The following is a 20,920-nucleotide window of genomic DNA, read 5'->3' as shown; positions in this document are numbered from 1 at the left end:
TGTCTCTCTTCTGGGAGTGTGATAACAATCTCATTACATGCCCCTAAGAAACAAATAATTTAATTGTTTGCCTGTTACCATGCAACCTATTTACTCTTCTTATTAATTACTGGCATGGCTGTTCATGTTGGATTTTTGTTTACTTCTGATGTGAATCGTCACGAAAATATATTCACATTCTCCAGTTTTTATAATGATGTTGCCTCCCTAACGCTGCTTGATATGAAACAATACTGTTGAAATGTCTGTGTTTCATCAAAAATTACCATTATTCCACAAGGAAGTGCGTTTTAGAATATCACAGAAGTTGCAGAGAACTGAAAAATCCCTCCATGTATTAATCCTCTGAGAGTAGCAGTTATACTGCAACTCATAACAAACAGCCAGGAAGAAAAAGCAAAATCTCAAATTGCTTCAAGGACAAGGATAGCCACTGTCGCTTACATTAGGAGTCAACAGATTAGAGGGTTTTTGTGAAAGATCACTGGCTGAATTTGCTTATTCCTGTGATCCATTTTTATATGGAATATGATAGCAAATACAAGACCAAGTAGACATCAGCTGGATGCTAACAGTATAGAACGCATCACTACGTATGGCCTCTTGGTCTCATCAAGACTTGTAGCATTTCCCCAGCCAAAAGAATCATAAGGTATTTTTACCATTAAGGACTTTTTTATTCCACGATCAAGGAAAAACACATCAAGAAACCCTGGAAATGTGGAAATGTACATTAAGAGTTTCTCTTTGCAGTGAGGCTACGCTTGGAAAGTATCAGTCCTGGGGAATGTTATTTTAGAAAGCTATGAGCCATTGAGTGAGACAACCCATTGAAATGAAAACTGCTTTACAGTTAAGTGTGGAAATTGTGCTAAAGCATAACTAGGTCAGTAACATAAGCACCCAACGGGCCACCACTCTAAGAGAATTTCTGAAGCATCTCCCCTTCTCCCATCCTCGGCAGAGTCATGGGTCCTTCTCTTTCTCTTTCACAAAATTTATTACCAGTGCTTCCATTCACAAATCTTGCTTTCCTTCTGGAATAAAATTAGAAGGAGAAATGTTGTAGGAGAGGAACTAGGAGCATTTTAGAATAGTTACTACTATTCATCTGGGCTGTAAAGAAAAAATAGACCCAACAAGTTCCAGAAAGATCAGTGTTTCAAGAAATTTGCACCTGGAGTGAAAACTAGGCAGCAAATGGTTGTTCTCCAAAGCTAGTGAACTCTGGTTCTGCTTGGAACTGTGGCCACTGTAATAAACTCAGTGGTGATCATTGCAGTTGTAACATACGCAGCCAGATACATGCTGTGTGCTTATTTGAATGGCTGAAGGTAATGACAAAAGTAATGCAAAGTACAACTCTAAATAGACAACACATGAACAGAAATTGAAAAAATGTATGGTGCCTAGATTTGTGTACCTGGTTCTATAGAGAAGAGCTCTCTATGTTTCTCAAATAAGACTGGGCACAAGAATCACTTGGAAATCTGTTAAAAAGGCAGGTTCCGAGATCTTTTCACTATAAATTATCTTACAAGAACGCAAGATGATTTTGATGATTGTAGCCAAGGAACACATTTTGACAAAGACTCCTCTGAAGGAAGATTTCTAAGAGGCAGTTTTCAACAGAGGACACACAACTGAGCCCATTGTTTCCACAGCAATGAGATCTGGGCAGCGTGGTGACAGATGCTGACATCTCATGTAATTAAAACTTTATAAAGCAAACTACAGTGATTAGACCTGGGGGATGGGAGGGGAGCAGAGTAAATAAAAGAACAATTTTATTTTTTAATGGAAAACAGCATAAAGATGGTGATAGTCACTAGTTAGATATCAAAAATTAGATTGAGAACAAATAGATCTATTCTTTCACTAGTCAGTTATAGAATTTATGGTTAGATCATTTTAGTTATTTTTAATGTATTCAAATAGTTAACCTGTGTTTTCCATGACATCTTCTTACATTGTAACTCCTTTCGCTGCTTCACCCAAAACGTTAGAGAGGAAAACACCCCAACTTGGCCAGTCCTGACTTGTTCTCATTTTTAACAGCTCTGCATTGGGAAGTTCCTAACTCTTATGTGTGTGTGTGTGTGTACACACACATGTGCAAGTGTTCATTAAACCCAAATAATAAGTTACTTTAGTGGAAATTTTAATCATCTAATTTTTTTATTATAAAAAAATATGTTCAATTCCACTAATGCTGTGGGTTTAAGGATATTCTGAATAAATGAAAGATAAAAGTATCCTTACATTTTTTTCTCTTGGCCATGGAATTCATAAGCTGTACTTCTGTTTCCAGCTCTTAAAATGTCCCTTCTTTTTTGTGAGTAGCTCACACACTGTTTATATACTCAATGATGATGTGAGGGAACCTTGGGATACAAACCAGGTGGATTGGCTTATCAGTTAGGTAACAAGTAGATAGATAGGCGATAGATGATAGGTAGATAGATAGATAGGATAGATTGAGATAGACAAAGTAGGAAACTCTACGTCTGTTCTCAAGATATTTAATTTCTTGATTCGTTAAAAATAAAAGATCAGGGCATATTACTCAAATTTTCCCACTCAAGATCTCTGCTTTTTCTTTCTCTACCATATAAAGATGGACCCAAATCTTGGGGCCATTATTTCTCAGTAGAAGTAAATCATAAGCATAATCTGTTAGTATTTTTATCCTGAACCTTGAACTATACTTTAGTTCCTTTATCTTTTTTTAATAAATTTATTTATTTTATTTTATTGTTTTACTCTATTCTTTTTGGCTGCGTTGGGTCTTCGTTGCTGCGCGTGGCTCTCTCTAGTTGCGGCAAGCGGGGGCTGCTCTTCGTTGTGGCACGCGGGCTTCTCATCGCTGTGGCTTCTGTTGTTGCGGAGCACGGGCTCTCGGCACGCGGGCTTCAGTAGTTGTGGCTCGTGGGCTATAGAGCGTAGTCTCAGTAGTTGTGGCGCGCGGGCTTAGTTGCTCCACGGCATGTGGGATCTTCCCGGACCAGGGCTTGAACCCGAGTCCCCAGAATTGGCAGGCGGATTCTTAACCACTGAGCCACCAGGAAAGCCCTAGTTCCTTTATCTCTTGCTTAGCTGGGCACAGACAAAAATCTACAGCGATTTTTGGATAAAGGACTTTTTACCTCGAGAGAGAGAGACAGAGAGAGAAAGAAAGAATATCACTGACAGTTTCTTTTTGACTTTTCTTCTGGTGGTTTGGTATAAGATACGATGCCTTGTTGGTGCAAGGTCTGTGAAATCCATAATGCTTCATTAGCACAGCTTTCTCTTCATTGTAACAGCTTTCATTTCCAGAGGAGCTCATGTAAATAGGCTGCTCCTGCTTTGCATAAGCATGTTGATTTATAGGAATGCTATTTTGATCTCAAATTGATTGAATACTAAAAAGAAAGACTAGGAAAAAAGCACTATATTATGAAGGTCTCCTGTCAAAGACAAAAGACGCTAGATCCTACATACATTTCCACTTACTGATGGGGAATTCTGTATTGCCTAGGTTTTAGAAGAGAATATTTCTAAAGATCCGTAGCAAAATACCACACTATTGAGATGCAAGTATTTGAAAATACCATGGATTAAATTACGTTTTGGAACTAGGACTCCTCCACCCCCGTTTGCCCAAGTAGCGCAGAAAGGCATGAGGTCTAGTCCCATCTGCCAACAGCAGCATTAAAAAGCCTTAATAGATGGGATGCTCAGTAATTAATTGGCAACTTGCTGAACTTTTGTCAAGCCCAGTTGCACTTTCCTCCTTGCGTTCTCTATCCTTTGTGGCCCCCACTAAAATTCTGTATACCCTTAAATTACCAACCAACCAAAGCCCTTCTCTTGGCAAAGAATTTGTTATCAATATGTGCACCTTATTTTGCATCCCTTTCTCAAGAATATTTTCCTTTCAGTCTTTGTTACTCGGCGTGTAATCAAAAATCCTCCACCGCAAGACATCAGCAGTAACAGAGGGTGGTCTGGAGCAGACTGGGGAGTCCACGACTCCTTCTCATCAGCCGTGAAATCTGACCTCCTCACCAATTACCTCCTATAGCTACCCTCCCTGTTGGAAGACTGACCATGGCCATTCCAGAGCGGATGCTAAGAGCAGCTACAGTTGTGTTCTGCCCTGTACTCTGTTTTCCATGGAGCCTAGCTTTCCCATTGCTAAGACAGTTTCCTGGGCCTATCAAAACAAACCTCTATCATTCGAGACAACCTGGGCATGTCTGTTTACCCTTGCAAGCTAAGAGACTTTACCCAATCCAGAATTGCAGGTAGGTAATTGTCTATAGAAAAGTCATTTAATATTCATGATCCTGAGTATCTTATTTATGTGTATGGATGACATACAGAATCAAAAGCACAGTTTACTGGGAAGAGCAATAAAGTTTATTGGTGAGTAGAATTCTAGTTTCAGCTCTAGTGACTTCTGTCACCTTGAACGAGAGTCACATTTCAGAGCCTTGATTTCCTCATCTGTAAAAGGGGCTAATAATACATTCTCCAGCCACCTTACGAGGTTGTGTTGTGAGGACCAAGTCAGCAAACGTTTCTTAAAGTGCTTTGTAAAGTATAGAATTTATACAGATATTAGTGGTTATTATGCAAACTATGAGAGAAATGGATCAGAGCTCTGAAAAGAACAGGTTCTGCTTTGTAAGTAGGTTAGTTACCTCTTTTTAAAATGTGGCATGTATGTCAACTATTTCTCAATAAAACCGGGGGAAAAAACAGGGTTTCTGGCAATCCTATCAGCAAGAGGCTGGAGATTTGCATTTGACAGCAATCCAAGAGCAATTCAACATCAGAAATTTTACTTTTACGAAGAAATCTGCAAAAAAAAAAAAAAAAAAGTACAGAAACACTGATAGAAGTTAGCCTAAGTACTGAAAATCTCTCCAATATTTATTTATTCTCTTAAAATTATTATTGATGCGAAAGCAAAATAAACAAAAATGAAACTAAACTCTCACTGCAAAGTATTCTCCTACAGTGTTTTCTAAATATCTCGTATTTTGAACATTCTGCATGCTCTTTTAACGCTGCACACCTAGAACGTGTGTACTATAGAATCAAACAAGTTTTCCAGACTTGTCTTTAAAAGCTCAGAACAAATTTATACATATATATATATATACACACACCTATATAATTATATAAAACATGTATATATCATATAATGGTATATATTGTAATTATTATCTATAGCGTATATATTGTATATATTGTAATATTTGTGTGTGTGTCTTTACATATATAAATACACAGAGACACCAAATGAGGGAACAATTTCCTGAGGTCAGACCTGCACAACACGAAAGCTTACTAAGGAAGACTCCTAGACGTGCAGACAGTCTGCTCGGATTGCCGTTTAGATCTATCATCCTGATTGATCACTGTGTGGTTGGCTATTATTGGGCCTAATTTAACCCTATCCACTCACACATCCATCTCCTCTGTCTATTGTACCTGACATTCTACAAATCACTTACTCATGCAAATGATGACCTAAGGCAACCTCTTAGGATATTCGTGTTTAATTATACAAATGGTGCTTGATAAATAAGATTACACCTCCTTCCATATGTTTATTCCCTCCTTGATGAAAGGAAAATTCAATTTTCATGCAGATTGGGTGGGGCCGGGGTTTAAGAATTGCTGAGTTTTATGGAGTCTGCAGATCCATCCAGTCTGCAGAAGCTGACAAAATCACTCCACACCCCGCACAGAGATGAGCAGTTTTTCATTAGGCTTAAATCAGCCATCAGCCAGCTTGCGTTCAGAAATCGGGACTCTAATAGGACCCCCTCTGTGTTCACAGGGTCAAAGGCTAAACACAGGAAGGACCCGCCCTCCTTTGCAATTACGAAGTTGCAAGATGCAAGTTTATCTCATTCTGTTGTTTTCAGTTGCTCTGAGTTGCCAACTTCTCTGCAGCCTGAAGTTTTCTGGCTTTTGACTGGTCTTACTGATTTCTTTTTGAGGTCTGGGCCGTGAATTCAGCAGGAAAAGCCTCCAGTAGCTGGACGCGGTGTAGAACTGGGCCCGCCCCCCCGGAAGGTCTCAGGGCCCCCAAGTTCCATGCCGTCTCTGCCACCCAAGCAGTGGTCAACATCAGCGCCCCGCAGAAGCCCAACGGGATTGTCAGTCTCTACAGATTGTTCTCCAACGATACCAGCGGGGCCCAGACGGTGGTGAGCAGCAGCATTCTGATCGGTTTATTTAAAACAAATCATAGGGGCTTCCCCGGTGGCGCAGTGGTTGAGAGTCCGCCTGCCGATGCAGGGGACGCGGGTTCGTGCCCCGGTCCAGGAAAATCCCACATGCTGCAGAGCGGCTGGGCCCGTGAGCCGTGGCCGCTGAGCCTGCGTGTCCACAGCCTGTGCTCCACGACAGAAAAATCATAAACCATGGTGTCCTTGCTTTTTCTTCCCCTTGATACTTCTTTCTTATCCATCTGTTCTCAATTGCCCTGTGGTGACCTTAGTGGCACAAAGATCCCTCTGCAAAGAAATAGCGTTAGGAAACGTACAGAATATATGTAAATGCTCTGGGAGAGGAGGGCTAAATGTGGTATTAAAGACTCCACAGATCTTTTAAGGAACCTAAGACTTTAGAGATAACCAAATTAGTTGAATTAATTTAATTAGAAAACACATGTCAAGCACTCAGCGTAGTAGTGGCTTATAGTAAGGGGCCAACAAAGGGTCTCTGTTGGTGGTGTAAATCTTAATATGAAAAAGGAAAAAGTAGAGCAAAGGATATCCTCGGAATCCCCATTTTGGCACGAGCAAATCTCTAATAGCACACTGAAATCTCAGACTTTGTTTTGGTGACTTCTAGAAAGTTCTAGGTCTTTGGAAGAAACAACAGAACAGCTCAGCTCAGCCCTACTCCGCTGTTCGTGTATTAGCACATTTGGGGCACATCGAGGAGACAGGATGGTCTGTGGAGGGAAATCATCTTTCACACTGTGTTTTAGCCAAGCCGTTCACTGAATGGGACACTAAATAATCAACTAGACCAGTTCCTGCGTTATTTAAATGAAGACACTACCTGCCAGGGGATGAAGTCTCTTTTCTCTGCAGGACAGCTGGTGTCACTCTCACATTTCTCATAAATAAGTATAGATTAGAATACTTTGTTCACACAAACCTCATAGAGAAATTGCACAGATCCTGGTATGACATGATAAATTATTTAGACCAATCGAGGGAACAATTTTGGCAAGTGTGGAGAAATCCTCTGAGGCCAGCGGAGCAGGTAGTGAAACACAATTTCAAAAGATAACTCACATGCAAGGAAGTCTTGTATGGAATGTTAAAGAAATATTAGCATATTTTCTACAAGGCTTCCGATTCAATAAATATAGATGATGTAAATACAATCAACCCTTGATTATCCATGCTTATAAAATGATAATATTAATAAACTCAAATAATTTCTATTTGGAGTGCCTTGTATGCATTTTTTTAAACAACAGGTAGCTCTTCTTAATTAAATGTTGCTTATGTCAACGTGAAAATGAGTTTCTAGTTTCTGAGCTCTTCTATTCCAAAGAGCACTTAGTAAAAGCACAATAAGGTAAAAGTATTTGCTCCAGAGAAACCAAAAAGTTTATAATGCAACAAAGATAATTGAGAAAAAACTATATTTCATACAGATCCATACCCTTAGAGGAAGACATGGACTTTCAAACTCTTACATATGTTAATATACAAATAGATAATATATATTTCAAGCTCTTAAATACTCAACTCTAAGATTTGAGGGGATCTGAGGGGAGTTTTGACCCCAAAATTACATGCAAGTAACAATGGCAGAATACGGACCTTAGTGAATGTTGACTTAGAAATCTAATTCAAATATAGATTTTGTTTTTCGAAAAGGCAGCATTCTGAGGGTCACAGAACCCGGTCAGTATTTTGTGATTTTTTGAGCCATTTTCTAATATCTCTTTATGGTAATAGACAACATTGTTCCCTGTGATTTCTACCCTGTTGCCTCAAACTTCTATCAAACTGTTATCTCATTCCATGTTTTTGCATGTTTAAGCCATGCCTCTCCAGCTGGATTGGTCATTCCTCAGGGTAAATATTGTGATAGATGCCAGGGTGCATCTCCCAGAGTAACTAGCATGGCACTCTATTCATAGAACGCATGGTACACGGTAAAAGTGAACCAACTGTCTGTGACTTGCCACTGGGCCTCATCTAGTCTTCTCTCTCCTCCTGCAGCTGGCTGAAGGCCTGGCCACCCAGCAGACGCTTCATGGCCTGCAGCCCTTCACGACCTACTCCATTGGGGTGGAGGCCTGTACTTGCTTCAATTGTTGCAGCCAAGGGCCAACAGCAGAGCTGAGAACTCCTTCTGCTCCGCCATCAGGACTGTCCTGTCCCCAGATCCAGACACTGGCCTCGAGGACAGCCTCCTTCCAGTGGAGTCCCCCGCTGTTCCCCAATGGCGTCATTCAAAGGTAGCGTGGGAGAGCCAAAAGGACAAAGAAACCGAAATAAGACATGAACACGGACATGCAGCTACCCAGCCCTCCCCAAGGAAGACTTGCTGATTGAACAGACACCTATAGCAAATTAGACAAATCAATTGATTTGAGTGGTCACATTCCCCACAAAGTGTTTCAATCATAAATCAGCTAAGGATAGCAAGGTGAACAACAAAATTTTCTTTAAATAAGAAAGGCGAGGCAAGGACTTCCCTGGCGGTCCAGTGGCTAAGACTCAGCACTTCCACTGCAGGGGGCACGGGATCGATCCCTAGTCCCTCATGCCGTGCAGTGCATCCAAAAAATAAAAAAGGACAAGGCAGTGTGTTCCCATTCATTGAAAGGATGTGCTCTTCCTCATGGTTCCCTGGAATGTTTCATTCTACAGGGCTCAGCTAGAACATAAGGAACTTCTGTGACTAAATCAGAATTTCCTTGATCTAATTTAAAATGTCGTAATGAACCACTGTTTGAAAGACCACGGAAGTTATTTCACTCAAGATAATCTGGAGGAAAAACAGATATTCTTTATTTTCAACATAGAAGAACAGTTTTATCACTCTCTTCTAAAAAGAGAGAAATATCTTATCTCTACCAACAAGGATTCCTGGCTGCTGGGTGGACAGCAACATGTGTATACATGTGACTTCTCTTATCATTTCTCTGGTTCCATCTGCTGCCCATTTCCAACAGCATTAAATAAAGTGTTTCTGAGAACAGTCTCCCACCAATGGGAATTTGAAAGAGCTGGCAGTTCAGTGAGAACAAAACATCAACAGGTTTAAAAGAGAGTGAGACTGATTCCTTTGCCTGTTTTCTCTTTACGTGTCCATTCTCATTCCAGCTATGAGCTCCAGGTCTACATGGCCTGCCCCCCGGATTCAGCCACCCCCTGTACTCCTAGCCAAACCGAGACAAAGTACGCTGGGCCAGGGCTGAGAGCCAGCCTCGGGGGTCTCCAGCCCTACACCACCTACAAGCTGAGGGTGGTAGCCCGCAATGATTTGGGCAGCACGGCCTCTGACTGGATCAGCTTCATCACCCAAAAAGAATGTGAGTAGAAGTGGCTGCCACCATAAGCCAAAAAGGTAGGAGGGCAGCCGCAGGGGAAGCTTGTCCTGAAAGGTAGGGGGAAAACAGTTTGCTAAAAGGACTGAGTGTTCAGTTCCTTCGAATGCTACTGAGACATCAGTGAACATGACTATGGGGGAAAAATGCCCATTGGATTCAATAATATGGAGATCAAGAGTGCATTTAGGAAGATTTTTCATGTAGCAATGGGATGAAAACCAATTAAGAGAAAGCTAATACATGGGTAAGATGACTTCTTTTCTTTATTTATTTTGAGCTAACTTTTTAGAGAAGTTTGCCATTCCTTTTCTTTTCAAATGACGTGGCGTCATAGCTCGCATTTCTGGAAAGCTTTGATATACGGCGCTGCCAGGAAAAGCAAAAGGGCTACTGAGTGCAGAAAAGGGCAATTAGCTAATACGTTGGGGCCTCCTGACATGTCTATAAAATAAGTCCTTTTCAGATTTTATAAGGTTTATATGTCTACTGTTTTAAAATGGCAAATACAAAAGGTATTAAGAATAAAATAAGTACTTGTAATTAGAGCCAGCTACGTCATTTGTGGGTTCCACTGGAAAATGAAAATATGGGGCCCCTTGTTCAAAAATCGTTAACAGTTTCAAGATAATGACAGCAGAGCATCAAACTAAGTCCATAATTCTTGTACATGAGGGATCCTGGCATCTGCACGGGTCACACAACCATGAAGCCAGTCCTGCTTATAATCCCACCACACCCAGAGGCAACCACCATTAATATTTTGGCGTAATTCATTCCTTTAATCCCTTTTCTATGCAGAGTTCTTATTACATGGCTGAGATCATACTCTAATGAAAATTTCATAGTCTGCTTTTTATACTTGACATTATTTTATTTGCATTTCCCATGGCATTAAAAACTCTTTAGCCACCGAGGTTAATGGCTATATAACATTGCATCCTATGAATAAATTGGGCATTTCAGTTGTTTCTAATATTTTCCTTTTATAAATGTGGTGAGAAAGTTTGTGAACAAATCTTTGTGTGAATGTCTGGTTATCTTCTTAAATGGCAACAAATGGAATTTACTACATCAGGAATTTTAAGGCTTTGCACACTTATTGCAAATTTGCTTTCCAGAAACATTATATCAGATTATAACCTCATCTTCGGTATTTGGCACTGACATTTTTAGAAGTAAGAGTTATGCATTCGTGAAAGTTCACTGCCTCATACGAAGACTTTAATGTACCCGAGCAGTAACATGGCAGGATGTTCGCAAGAGGTCATTTTTAGAGAGCACTTGCTCGTTCCTGGCACTGTTCAAGCGTTTTACAAATAATCCTTACCACAAACCTATGAAGTTAAGTACTATTATTAACCAAATTTATAGGTGAGAAAACTGAGGCAGGGCTGTGGACTGTGCACTACAATTCCAGGATGCCATTCACATTGATTAGAATCTGAAGTGAGGCTCCTGGAGCTATATGATGAGCTAAAGCCAGAGCTTAAGTCCCTCCAGTTTCCACACCTAGAAGGTAGAAGTGTTACTCTAAGCTCAGGATCACCCAGCTCAGCAGCACCCTCGGTACTGCTGTGTTAACCTGGTCAACTCACTACCTACTTTCTGTAATAGAGATTTCAGACCTTCTCCACCCTCCTCAAACCTTCCACTTCTTCTCATCCCTTTCCCGCAAGCCTATACAATCCTCACCCACCTCTCCCTAGAGTCTTGGCAGAACTCCTTGCCTTGTAATTCACCAGGAAAGGAAATGTCATCAGTCAGTAATTTGCTCCCTTCCCACCCTAGACAGCCACGTGTCCTGCATCTGCATCATTCCCGCCAGGGACACGGCAGGAAGGGGTGGTCCTTCATCTGAAATAAACCTGCCTCTTGTGCTTTGAGTACCACTTCCTTCACTACTATTCATCATTTTTCTATCCTTAATCTTCAGTGTATCACTGTTGCTTCTGCCTTTCTAATGTTAAAGCGAACAGACTCCATTTCCCCTCTGGTTCCTGCCCCAGCTCCTCCCCACAGAGACAACTCTTCTAAAGAATGGTCTTCAAGTGCTTTCCCATTTTCTTTCTTCCCACATGTTCTTTAACTTCCTCCACACTGATTTCCACCTCATCCTTGCATGAAAATCTCTTCCTAAATTTGCCCTTGACCTCCACACTGATAATCCAGTGGGCTTTTTTGGGAACATTGGGGAACGTTGGGAACATTCAACGTGATTGAAGCCTCCATCCTTGGTAGAAAGTGGCTCCCCTTCGTTTTCATGACAAGTCTCTCCTGGGAAACCTGCGTCTTTGGATGTTCAGTGTTAGTCAACTTTGTTGCTTGATCTTCCACCAGCCAAGGTTTTTAAGCCTCAACCCTAAACTTTGTCTGCTCACACTTTCCCTTTTATCCCCTTCCTTCTTTTTTCCTCTCCTTCCCGCCTCACCTCTTCCCTCTTCAGCTGAGTTCATCTCCTCCAGGGCTTCAGTTCCGAAGGCTGACTCCCAAATGGCCACCTCCTCCCCGAGCTCCCTGCTTGAAATCCAGACGCTCACACCCAGCTTCCTTGCCTCCCTTTGAACTTCTCATAACCAGCTTGAGTTGGGCAGACCCCCGACAGAGGGCGCATCTTTCCCCTTGAATGTGCGCTTCCTTTGGCTCTCATTCTCTCCATTTTATCTCCAGCACTGGGCAGAGTCTTAGATACCCAAAATGTGTTGTTTAGTGAGTGAGTGAACGCATCCAGAACGTCTCACGTTTACCATTGGCACCACGCAATCAGTGTCCTTTGTCACCCAACCTATAATCAAAGCAAAGTGTAATCGTTCTTCATAACGTCTACTGCCTAATTGTGTAACCTCCTTTTACCTTTTTGCCTATTCCTCTCGCTATCCTCCCTTCACAAACCCATAAAGAACTGTGAGAAACACTTATTCCTGAAATGAAAGTGTAGTCAAATGAATTCTGACTTAATAAAAAACGCTACTCCATACGAGGAATGGGACAAAACACCACCACCAGCTTTGAGAACAATTACCGTTTACAGTACAGACTGTCCCTTATGCACAATGGTTTGACTTCACGATGGTGCCAAAGTGATATACATTCAGTAGAAACTATTTCAGACTTTGAATATTGATCTTTGTCAGGCTAGCGATCTGTAGTATGATTCTCTCTCATGATGCTGAGGGCAGCTCCCCGTCAGCCACGCCATCAAAAGGGTAAACCACCAATACACTTACAACCATTCCATACCCGACACCCATTCTGTTTTTCACTTGCAGTACAGTTTGCAATAAATTATAGGAGATACTCAACCGTTCAGTGTAAAATAGACTTTGCATTAAATGCTTTCTGCCCAGTAGGCTAATGTGAGTGTTCTGAGCACGTTTAAGGTGGGCTAGGCTGAGCTATGATGTTTGGTAGCTTCTGTGTATTAAGTGCATTTTCAACGTAGGATATTTTCAATTTATGATGGGCTTAGCGGGCGTAACCCCATCCTAAGTCAAGGGAGATCTGTATATTTATAAGCCAATTTTTCTACTTGTTCCAGGTTTTGTGTGTGTATCGCCAGAAGGCCAGGCCAAAACAGCTATGTGAGCTTTGCAGGTTGTCACCAATTCTGTTTTTCAACGTGAAACTTAGTCATTGCCAGACATTTTCCCCTTATGCTGGATGAACAGATTTAAGATGTCCTGCCTTTCTATTCTTCCTTGACATGGAAGAAGTGGCTGAAGGTTGCAGTAGCACTGAAGGAGAAAGCGTTCTCTTAATCTGTTTACTGGATCCACAGACATGGAAAAACACAATAGTTCACTGGCCGTTGTAGGGGGTTTCAATACCATTTATGTTCCTTTTAACTCATTATACAAACTAGCAGAGAGAAAATGTGGATCGAAGAATACAAACCAGAAGATGCTTTGAAAACAGTATTTGCAATTTTATATAAACGTGATCAGAAAAGGGTCTAGAGAAGCATTAGCAACATATTCCGCCCCCTCTGCCTGAATTACACCTGCAGTGGAAGAGCAGAGGTGAGGTGTAAATGTTTAACGACTGGCCTCCATGAAAGAAAAATGTCCTGACTTGAAGCGCTCACCAGTTTCCATGGTGTAAAGTACTCCTGCTTGGGTGATTTCAAGTTGCCAACGTGACAGCACTGAACACAGAGGTGGGAAAAGATCGTGTAGCATTATGTAATATTTCCACCATCCCGATACAATAGATTTAAACAGCATGAGAGCATAGATAATAAAAGGTAGTGAAATAATTAAGAAGTTACAAAGTTTTAATATTTATTACCTTTGTTTTAATATAATTTATTTAGGTTTATATGATTTAATTTTTAATAGTGGCTGGGTTTAATAACCAACTCACAAAATTCCTGAATATTTAACCATCAGGATGAACCCACTCACCACTGAAGGGCACCCATAAAGTGAATTAGTAAATCATGCTCCTTTAAATACATGTGTACTGATTTTAACAAAAAAACACGGGCTTTGGCGTTAAGCAGGCCTGGGTTCAGATCCTTTGTCCCCTACCAGCTACTGACATTAAGCAGATTATTGGATCTCTCTAAACTTTAGTCTCCTCACATGGAAAATTAGGAACTCATTCTTACAAGATTGTTTTGAGGATTAAATAAAATAAAGTACATCAAGTAGTTTATTGTACTTGCATTGTACTGCTTTATTGGCATAGTAGCTGTTATCATTTTCTCAGTCTTCAAATCCGTTATTCCTGATTATTTTGATAGTTTGATCACTCTTTTTCCTCAGGAAGATCTCCAAATCCTGCAAGGCAAATAAAGCCCCTTCCTTTCTACTTCTGTACTGTTTACAAGCCTTCTCCTTATCTGTACTGTTACGATGTAGGGGAGAAGTGGAAATCTACTGAAATTAAGTGACAGAGGGAAGCCACAGACAAATACAATCGTATGTTCCATTGTGATATTAGGCACAATTTGTGTTAAAAATATATATTTAAAGAGGGCTTGATAGCTCTTGTTTCAGTATTTGCAGAAAAATTTTCCTATAACTTTATGAAAATATCTTATTTTAAAAGATGAGAATCAAATTTGTCTTCATGGTTGAATCTTACGATCACAAAAGCGTAATTATTCCTTATTTTGTTATATTTCCTCACATCAGCAACAGATGGATTTAATTTTTAGAGGAAAAAAGGATATCCAATTTATTTCTACCACTCACTTTTTTTTTCTTTTCTTAAAAGCCAATTTCATATATAGCTGGATCTTAATGCTCTTACAAATGTATTGATTATTCTGGAGAAAATGAGATCTCATGAAATAAATCTCTTCTGACTTGACAAGATGATATGGTACGCCTTCATTTGTTCCTACAGAAATGATTCATTTAAAAGATGAGCCTCAGTTAAGGATTATTCTTCCTTTATTGTAGTAAGGAGTTGAAAAACGAAAAGTTCTCATGCCTGTTAAATGCACACAACGTTGCTTCTCTATCTGATACAATACTTAGGAGACCTGAGCTTGATTATATACTAATGTACTGTGCTATTGATTGATTAGTCAGGGCAATGAATTATTATACTCGAATTGCTATTTGCAAGGCTCTTTAACTATCTTAGAAAACAAACGAACGGCTCAAGAAAAAGCTTTAAAAATAAATGGGTGCCAAAGGAACATAATTCACCATCTAAGCAGTTTAGTTAGGAGAAAATAAAGTATTAACTTCATCTAGTCCTTGGGGCTTTGTAGCAATAAATATTGATTTGATATGAAAAATAGCTATCCACTGTAGTTAATAGTGTTAAGGATACTTCACCTGTTAAAAGAAGGAAAATGCAACAAAATATAAGCTCCGGGGCTATGCTGATGAGCAGAACCATTGTATGTTAATAGTTGTATTTCATAAAACACCACTCTCCATTGATTTTTGTTTGGAAAGCAGGTGCGACATTGCTGAGAAAGCATTTCACATGCGTTCCCATGGTTTTCTTTTCACCCCCAAAGCCAGTTTTTTCCTTTAAGCAGTAAGGGAAATAGGAAGGGTTCCAGCAAGGACAAAAAAAAATGTGTGCTCATATTTTAAAATAAAAAGCACACTATTTTTAGGACTTACAACCTTCTCCCACATATTTTTAGAACTTACAACCTTCTCCCACTTATTTTTAGAACTTAGAAACTTCTTCCACCTCTTTTTAGAACTTGCAACCTTCTCTCAACTATTTTTAGAACTAGAACCTTCGTCCAACTATTTTTAGAACTTACATCCTTCTCCCAACAGTGCCCCAGTACCGTGCCCCTTTCTCGGTGGACAGCAATCTATCCGTGGTATGTGTGGACTGGAGTGGCTCCTTCCTGCTGAACGGGCGGCTGAAGGAGTTCGTCTTGACCGATGGAGGGCAGCGCGTGTACAGCGGCCTCGACACCACCCTCTACATCCCAAAGACCGCGGACAGAAGTGAGTTTCCCATTCCCATTTCTCAGGGCACGAGAAGCTGGGTTTCCCAGCTTTCCGAGGTGCGCAATCTGACGATCTGAAAGGTGACCTCCGATGGTCATCATTAACATGTTCTGGGTTAAGTGGTCACTTCTCGTGGGAAAGCGACTGCTCGGCATCAGTCAGGTTTTCCTGATGACGCTTCCTCTGAGCACTGCCTCTGCTGACATGAGGGTCCCCAGGAACAAGACCAGAGGGCAGGTTATGTGCACTAGAGAGATAAAACCCACAGGCAAAGAGTATCCCAAAATAACACACTTTTAGGGACTTCGGAGACTCTCTCGATGCATCCACAGCCTCCAAAGAGAGCATAATCAGGCCATGACCATCCCCAAATCTTAGACCCTGAGTAAGGGCTTTCCTTAACCAACATCGGTATCTGTTCTTGAAACAACAACGCTCTTCCCTCTAAAACTGAATACTTTCTCCCTACTTAATTACATGTCCTTCTTCTGTTTGTCTTGTTTTTAAATTGAAATGAGAAAAAGCTTTTCAAGGTACTAAGTATCTTCTAATGATAAACATGGCCACAGGACCAATAGATGTGAGGCCCTTTTGGGCAATCTGGTCTTATACAGTGAATTCATTAGTGGTTGATTTTTTTTAGTTTCCTTGAAAATATGTACTATTTCTTTTGGCTAAAAGGGGCAGGTAAACAATGAACTCCAGCATTGCATTTACAGCGTTTGAAACTTATCAGTAGCATTTTTACAACAATTCAGCTCCACATTTTCATGGTCACAGTTCTTGGTCACCTGGGCAGTTTGTTGGGATGGGGAGATGGCCTGGAAGTTGGGAAATACGGGCTCTAACCCTGGCCAGGCCTCTAATCATCTGTGTGACTTACAAGACTCACTTCCCTCAGGCTCCTGGCTACTGTAAGAGGTATTTAGATCATTTGATTTCCCAGATCCCTGTTGAGCCTTCCTGCTTGGTAGGAAACTCTGGGTTGCCTAGTGAAAGGAACACCTGTAAGTTTAAAGGAACAGGTTCCGATTATATGCATAACAAGATACATTCTGTGAATTAGCCTTTATTCTTCAGATAATTCTTTTCCTTTGCTATATAATCTCTAAACTTCTTTAGTTCTGTTACATATATATATGTTATTATATAGGGAACATATATGTAATAACATATATGTTATATACGTTATTACACTAATGATAGCTGTTTTTCTTGATAGTTTTTAAGTTAGAAATAAGTTTGCATAATAGGTAAAACCTCATAACTTGATGTGGAATCCTGTTTTCAGACTTCTTCATGCTATAATACATTGCTTTTCTGGAACTGTGCCCACTGTTTGTAGATGTTGAATAACTGACTCATTTACCTTTGTCTAGCTTTCTTTTTCCAGGTCATCTGCACTACAGATGAAGGAAGTGTTAAGACACCTTTGATTCAATATGATACCAGCACTGGATTTGGTAAACATTTAACTCAAATCCTATTTAGTGTAGTATCTACTCATTTTCCTAAAGAAACATGCATGTTTGTTTATACATATTTGTGCTTCTCTATGCATACATGTTTGTTTATACATATGTATCTATACATCTTCCATACACCATGTGGAAGAAATTGTGTTGAGTGTTGTAAGAATTTTTTTAAGTCCTCTTGAAACTTACATTAGGCAAGGAGTTAGGGTAAACCCTTAAAATGCCAAATCATTGAATTGTAGATGCAGAGAGATATGACTAAAGTTCTCTCCTAACCACAAATTCTGTCAATAAAGAGCTATATGAATTTGTGCACCAAAAAAAGTGAATTTATAGAGAAAGCCAGAGGAAAGAGAAAATACTCTAATGCCAATTTGTGTTGATAATAACGATAATATTCCAGATTCAGAGTTAGGGTTAGCAAAGTGTAGCCCCCCTCTCATGGAGTTCAATTTTTAATTTTAGTCACCTTCTCTCCCTCCCTTAAACATCCTCACCCCAGTGCTAAATGCTTCCCCTTTAATCAACTTGCCCTGACAATGTGGGTGTGAAGGCCAAGCAGACCCATCCAGTCCTTGAGGGGCTGCAAAGGGGGAAGGCTGTCAAAAGAGTAGGCGTTTACAGCTGTGTCTGTCTTTCTTCCTCTTGGCCACGAGCATTGGCTTTAGAAGAGCAGCTCCCTGGCCCTCTGCTGCATGCCAGCCTGCATGGCGGCTGCGTGGATCCAGAGGCTTCTGAGCTGGTGCTAGCAAAAGGCTGGGATGGAGATGATCTCTGAGACTTTCTCCCACTCAGATTGCCAGGCCGACGGCGATTCCACAGCTTAACGCTGTTCTGCAGTGATCCCATAAGCCTTTCCGAGTCTGCCCCGCTCATTCCAGCTTTCCCACAACCACAGACTTGACAGTCCTGCTACTCCCCATCCTTCAGTCCTTCATCCCTGGAAAGCCCTTACTTAGCACAGGGACTGGCACAGGGTAAATGCTCATTAAATGTGAGCTACGTCTATCAGCCTCATGTGCAGAGAATCACATCAACTGAACTCTTAACACCTGAATAGAAATCAAAGGTAAGTGGTCCCTTTGCTAAAGGATTTCCATCCCTAGGAAGCTCTCCCAGGGCATTTGAGTGATGACTTGCAGAGCTTTTGTTACTTAACAGAGAGGCCAGAGTACAAGAAGTACTATAAAGACCACATGTTAGTGAGCACAAGCTGTTAACATCCCAATGGAAAATGGTATCTCACGTCTCAAAATCCAGTTTGCAAGAAACTTCGCAGGAACAGGGCTGTTGCATGAAGTGAGGGAACCCTGGAGCCACACAGCATTGACTGTGTATGTAATGGGGTTTCTGTAGCAATATTAGTCTGGGATCCAATCCTCACACAAGCCCAGAAAGGACTGCTCCCCAGGCACACAGCTGTGAAGTAGGCTTTTCCCAAGGTTACTTTGGTAATAACCCTCTTAAAAAATCCCCTCATCCCCCCTCCAACTGTATTTCCCGGGAGCGTGCCAAGGCAGCTGCAATTTCCAACCTGAGAGGTGTCAGCAAGGTCTCCCAAGGGCTGTAAACTTCTCCTTACACCCACCGACCCACTGCACCATTTCCCCAGCCTGAACACAAGTGCAACAAAGCACTATACATGCCTTTCTAATTTATTAAACAACAGAGCAAGAAATCACAAAATTGCCTTCTGAAATAGCGTTTCCTTTTTCTGTCCCTGGGTTTTGCAGGCCTGGTGCTGACAACTCCTGGAGAAAAGAAAGGATCAGGGAACAAAAGCACGGAGTTCTACAGCGAGTTATGGTTCATAGTGTTAATGGCAATTCTGGGCTTGATCTTGTTGGCCATTTTTCTGTCCCTGATACTACAGAGAAAAATCCTCAAAGAACCATATATAAGAGAGAGGCCTCCTTTAGTGCCTCTTCCAAAGCGGATGTCTCCATTGAATGTGTACCCACCGGGGGAAACCCATATGGTATGTCTCTAAAGGCGGCCTCATTTCTCTATCACTGGACTAAAATATTTGTTTGTATTTAGAAGGAAATATTTTCAGAGCCATAGTAGCAAGGGACTAGATGACACTAATGTTTGGCTAAATGTGGAGACCAAGGGAGACTAACCCTAGAAGAGCATTCTCAACTTTGGCTGCACGTTAGAATCACCTGGTGCTACAGACTGAATATTTGTGTCCCCCCAAAATTCATGTGTTGAAACCCTAATCCCAAGTGTGATGGTATATGGGGGAAGGGCCTTTGGGAGGTAGTTAGGTCATGAGGGTGGAGCCCTCATGAATGGGATTAGTGCCCTTATAAAGAGACCCCAGGGAGCTCCCTTGTCCTTTCCACCATGTGAGGAAGTGGGCCCACACCAGACACTCAATCTGCTGGCACCTTGATCTTGGACTTCCCAGCCTCCAGAATTTAAGAAATAAATTTCTGTTGCCTCTAGATCACCCAGTCCATGGTATTCTGTTATAGCAGCCCTAACGGGCTAAGACATCTGGGAAAGTTTTTAAAATGCTGATACCTGGGCCTTATCCCAGAAATTCTGATTTCATTGGCCTTGGATGGGGCCTGGGGATTGGTATTCTTTTTTTAAATCTGAAAGTGATTCTAATGTGCACCAGGGGTGAGTATTTCTGCTTTGTAGTTGTAAGTCAGGGGATGGTGGAGGAGAGTTGTATATTGAAATCACCTGGAGAATTTATAGGTTATATTACTGTGTAACTTGGGGAATTAGAAATAAAAGGGGAGATAGGGAAAGACTTAAGTGCCAGCAGTCCTGGGTCTGTTCTTGACCCTGACACCCTGCGCCAGTGCAGATGGATGACTCCTTGTGGCTCCAGACCACGGACCACCTACTGCCAAGATGGAGGTCAGGCAAAGATCTGGGGGGTGAAGGTCACACGGAGGGTGACACAAGGCATCACTGCATCAAGCACTCATTGAAGAGGTAAAAGATGACTGAATCCCATGGTGCAGTCTGGCCTGGGGCTGTGTCTACCTGGGCAAGGAAAGGCTGTAATTTATAAATCCCCCAGGTACCAGTCTGCTCCCCAAACTGTGTGCCAAAATGCATCTGCCCAAGGGGACCCCTTTTCCCCAGTTTGCACAAAAGTTCTATATGAGCTAGTGGCCACCCTGTGCAGCTGAAATTCTGATCACCAATTCCAATGTGTGGGGAGGCTTTCCACACCAACAGGCAATTCTCTGACACCAGCTGGGTGTCCTGCAGTTCAACTAAATTCTGACACTGTCTACCCAGAGATAGCATCAGATTCCACAGGGGAAGGGCTCAGTCCTACAAGACTCTTGTCCCCTCTGTGTCCCCTTCCCCGCCAACCTCAGACGCCAATCACAAGTCCAGATTGTCACCTGTGCTTCTGACCTACTGGCTACAGATTGGGGGTTCCAGTGACCAAA

General features: G+C 41.4%; 1 protein-coding gene across 1 annotated transcript in view; it reads left to right on the top strand.

Moving 5' to 3' along the window:
• USH2A (usherin) overlaps window positions 1-20,920 on the top strand; it is a gene marked incomplete at its 5' end in the record, with an annotated part of 770,156 nt that overhangs the window by 715,460 nt on the left and 33,776 nt on the right. Inside the window, 6 exons of the mRNA XM_082666701.1 lie at window positions 6,000-6,209; window positions 8,253-8,491; window positions 9,363-9,571; window positions 15,841-16,017; window positions 17,400-17,483; window positions 19,229-19,473. Coding sequence (XP_082522827.1) covers window positions 6,000-6,209; window positions 8,253-8,491; window positions 9,363-9,571; window positions 15,841-16,017; window positions 17,400-17,483; window positions 19,229-19,473 — 1,164 coding nt within the window. The remainder of the gene's footprint in view (window positions 1-5,999; window positions 6,210-8,252; window positions 8,492-9,362; window positions 9,572-15,840; window positions 16,018-17,399; window positions 17,484-19,228; window positions 19,474-20,920) is intronic.

This window comes from Grampus griseus (genome assembly GCF_964374135.1).
Source record: "Grampus griseus genome assembly, chromosome: 1".
Classification (NCBI taxonomy): Eukaryota; Metazoa; Chordata; class Mammalia; order Artiodactyla; family Delphinidae; genus Grampus; species Grampus griseus.
This window is presented reverse-complemented; position numbering and strand designations above follow the sequence as displayed.